Source organism: Carex rostrata, chromosome 7 (assembly GCF_964058835.1).
Source record: "Carex rostrata chromosome 7, lpCarRost1.2, whole genome shotgun sequence".
NCBI lineage: Eukaryota > Viridiplantae > Streptophyta > Magnoliopsida > Poales > Cyperaceae > Carex > Carex rostrata.
This window is the reverse complement of record NC_135924.1, coordinates 8,484,810-8,488,455: the sequence shown is the minus strand read 5'-3', so window position 1 is coordinate 8,488,455 and position 3,646 is coordinate 8,484,810. Positions and strand designations below refer to the sequence as shown.

At 37.7% G+C, this 3,646-nt stretch overlaps 1 protein-coding gene across 1 annotated transcript; it reads right to left on the bottom strand.

The window, feature by feature from the left end:
* Positions 1–894: 894 nt before the first annotated feature.
* LOC144556952 (protein indeterminate-domain 14-like) lies at positions 895–3,190 on the bottom strand. The gene is made up of 3 exons (XM_078305464.1): positions 3,046–3,190; positions 1,933–2,344; positions 895–1,504 (listed from the first exon to the last, which is right to left on the bottom strand). Exons 1-3 carry the CDS (start codon positions 3,149–3,151, stop codon positions 1,024–1,026), a joined length of 999 nt encoding a protein of 332 aa, XP_078161590.1. The 5' UTR covers positions 3,152–3,190; the 3' UTR covers positions 895–1,023.
* Between the last annotated feature and the right edge of the window lie 456 nt (positions 3,191–3,646).

The window sequence follows — 3,646 nt, the reverse complement described above, 5'->3', positions numbered from 1 at the left end:
ACATAAAATTAATAACATGAATAAGAAAGCAGACTAACAAAACAAAAAAAGTTAAAAAAAACAAAAAAAACAGAAGCTATGTAGCTAGCAATTTTGTATTTGTTCTTCAGCTTGCGTTCGTGCTCTCATAATCAGCTTCATAATCGGTGTTGTTTCTCCAAAAAAAAAAAGCCTCTTAGATTTCTTTCTAAATCATCCAACACCTGGAGAGCACCATCATATAATAATACAATTACTGGAGAAAGTATGATATTGATGATACCTAGCTGTGCTAGGGATAACTCACTTTACAGAACAAGATCCTTCTTCACTGTTTTGAAAAGTTAACGACCGGATTATCTTCTAATCTCAATATTTCCTCTATTTCATTATCCACTAAACAAGCCCGAAGAGCATTCCAGCATATTTTCGTTTTTCATATTTCAACGAGGTACCCCCCAATTGCCAGACAATCCATATTCTTCAAATGGTTTCAGGCTTTCAGCAATTCAGTACATATCTTAAAATATCAAACTCACCTCCCTCCAATTGGGATTACGCTTATCATATAACAAATGCATACAAGTTAGATTAAGAAATATTGACCTCTATATTATAGCTCTGTCAGGTGTGTATATATATATATGATTGATCAAAGAGCTCTTCTGGGTATATATGACAATTAAGGCTGCACGCACACAATTGAGCCAAGTTCAAACCAGGAGGAATTACCGCTGTTGCTCTTTGATCTGAATTGCTTTAATTATGATTAGTGTGGGATCTCTGGAATTAGGGAAAGGGGTGGTGGCAGTGGTAGTTTTTAGTAATACAAGGAGACACATGAGACCGTGATAAGTTTTTTGTGACACTAAATGAATATTCCAAGATGGTTATTTTCTGAGTCCTAGATGTTAGTTATCATCTAAAAATTTTGATATATCTGGCAGCTGTACAAGCTAAATACTTAAGCAAAAAAGTTCACATAAATCTTGATTCAACACTAATTAAATTGAACTTAATTAGTGACAGTACAATTTTACACAACTACTTGTCATCTCCCAAGACACTACTTGTCACCATCCTAAAGCTCTTACAACAGGAATGGCAGGTGAGTTGCATGAGCATCTTGATCGTGGCCTCTCTAAATGCCAATGCATTCCGGAGCTCCGTCTGGGCTCGCTCACGCATCTTTCTTGCTTCAATCAACTCTCTCTCGGCTGCCTCGACTTCTTTTCTTGCACTTCCTCTCTCTTTATAGGCCAGCACCTTCTCCTCTGTCAGCTGCCACAGTTGCTCGTCAATGCTAGTACATGCTTGAACGGAGCAATTGGCAACAGGGCTGAGGGATAGGCATAACTTGGTGACAATGTTAACTGGGGGATCTTGGATGGAGAGGGAAAGTGTGGAAGAGATAGAACTAACGGGTTCAGGTAAGAGTTGGAGCTCAAGGAATTGGAGCGGCGGTTTGATGGCCAATGGCCGGCCGGTTTGACACGAGTCCTGGTGCTCTATAAAGCTTTCAACCCTACAAGAAAGAGTTAGAGACTTGGAATATAAACCAACTGATAGTAACATTGGTAAATGGTAACAGAAATTAGCCAGCACGTGCAGTTTTGAGGTTTAGAATACCTGATTATAAATGAGGGCAAATTTGAAAGGGCAAGTATAACCGATTTCAGCAGTGTCCAGAGACTATACCGCTACAGTTGATTATATAAATTAGTGTAAATGCGCAATTTTTACTCTACTAGGTCAACCCCAGTTTTATTTTTTGTGATCTCTGTTGTTGTTCAAAAACTAATATATATATTTAATTAATATTGTTTTCTAAATTATGCAGCATTGTAAAATAACAAAAGACCATCCAAAACCAATACCATGTCATACTCATATCAGTACCATTTCATTGCAGTACCAAGCCAAACTACAATCCCCGCTCTAAACAAATCATACCTTGAGAAAACACGACCGCAGTCGCAGGTGTGCCCCCGTGTACCGCAAGTCTTAACATGGGCCTTATAGTCAGACTGCACTGCATAGCCCTTGGAGCATCGGGAGCAGACCCACTGGCGCTGGCCGCCATGCTTTCTCCTATAATGTTTTTTTATCCCCACCAAGTCCCCGAGCGCATGTGCAGGGTTGTGGTGTAAGCAGCTTGGCTCGGGGCAAACATACACGCGCTTCCTTGTGACTGCTGCTGCAGCGGCTTTTTCCTTTTTTAAAAGCTTCCATGGCACCTTGTGTCGCCGTCGGTGCATTTGGAGGTTTTGGTCCCGGCGGAAGCCTTGGTTGCAGATCTCGCACACATAACGATCGGATTCAAGAAGGGTTTTGGGAGATAGAGACACCACCTCGGCATCCGGATCTAATCAGATAATATATAGGTTCAGATTAATTAGCTTTGTGCATGTGAGGGTAATAATGGGTATGTTTTGCAAAACTTGCTTTGGAACAGAGCGTACGATCAAATTTAAAACTTTTTAACATGATATAAGCAACATTTATTGCTTTTTACCAGTAGTAATGTAGCATTCTGGCCTTTGTTGTTGGCTATTTTTTAAGTTCCATGTTCCAATAGTTCCTAACTTCCTATTGAATAGCTTTGGTAGTTACATGCTTTTCGATTAATGTGGCTATTAATCATAAATTGATGATCATTTATTATAGGAAATTGCCTATATTTAATAAACACCATAATAATTCAATTCCTTAAACACCATAAAAATTTCAACTAATGAGATTATATACAACCTTAGGTTTTTTTGTTTCAAAAAAATTCTCGTTAACGAATGGTATTTCTCAAACAACAACTAAAAAGCAATATATTTCATGGTCTTGTCTTGAGAAATGCAATTACCAAAATTGGACCCCGATGAACTCTGACAGAGAACTTTCCAAGCGAAGAATCATATTCCATTTGGTAATTTGTGTTTAATATACAAGAACAAAGTTTTTTAAGACGCTAAAAATATATATTTAGCAAATGTCATGTAAGTATTATTACTTGATGACGGCTAATTAATTAATATTATCGAATAATGTATTAAAGATTAGCAGTTAGTATACCTGGAGTACCGGCCGGCCTCCGTTTCTTCTTAGTTGTGAGGGATGAGGTAGAGGTACTTTGTTGTGCTTTAGAGACTACTGTATTTGGAGAAGGTGAGGCTAGCATCCCTCTCTCTTTCTGTGTTTCTCTCTGCGCGGGGGTTATGTATTCCCTTTGGCAGCTAGGCAAGAGGTATATAAACAACGGGCACCACTAGCGAAAAGTTAAAAAAGAGTCTGGTGGGGTTGAGTTCTGTGTTACTAAGTTAGATAGATATAATAAAATAAGAACAGACACTTCTGTTATTTCTTATGTCAAACATATATCTCATACATGAGCAGAGTAAGTTTGATAAACATCGATCAGACATAGTTTTGAATTTGATGGACACCGAAAATGTGCTCTAAAAATAATAGAAACACATACAAATTTTAAAGCGCATCGGACAACTTTAATATCCATCATAATCCAAAAAATATATCGAATGCCAATCGAACCTAAACTTTTCTCTTTATGTATTTTTGTACAACGAAAAGGCACATCTTAAGTTCAATTAGGCATAGGAGTGAGGCTATGGTAATATGCATAATACATATTGGTTTTTAGTTTTAAAGATCAAAT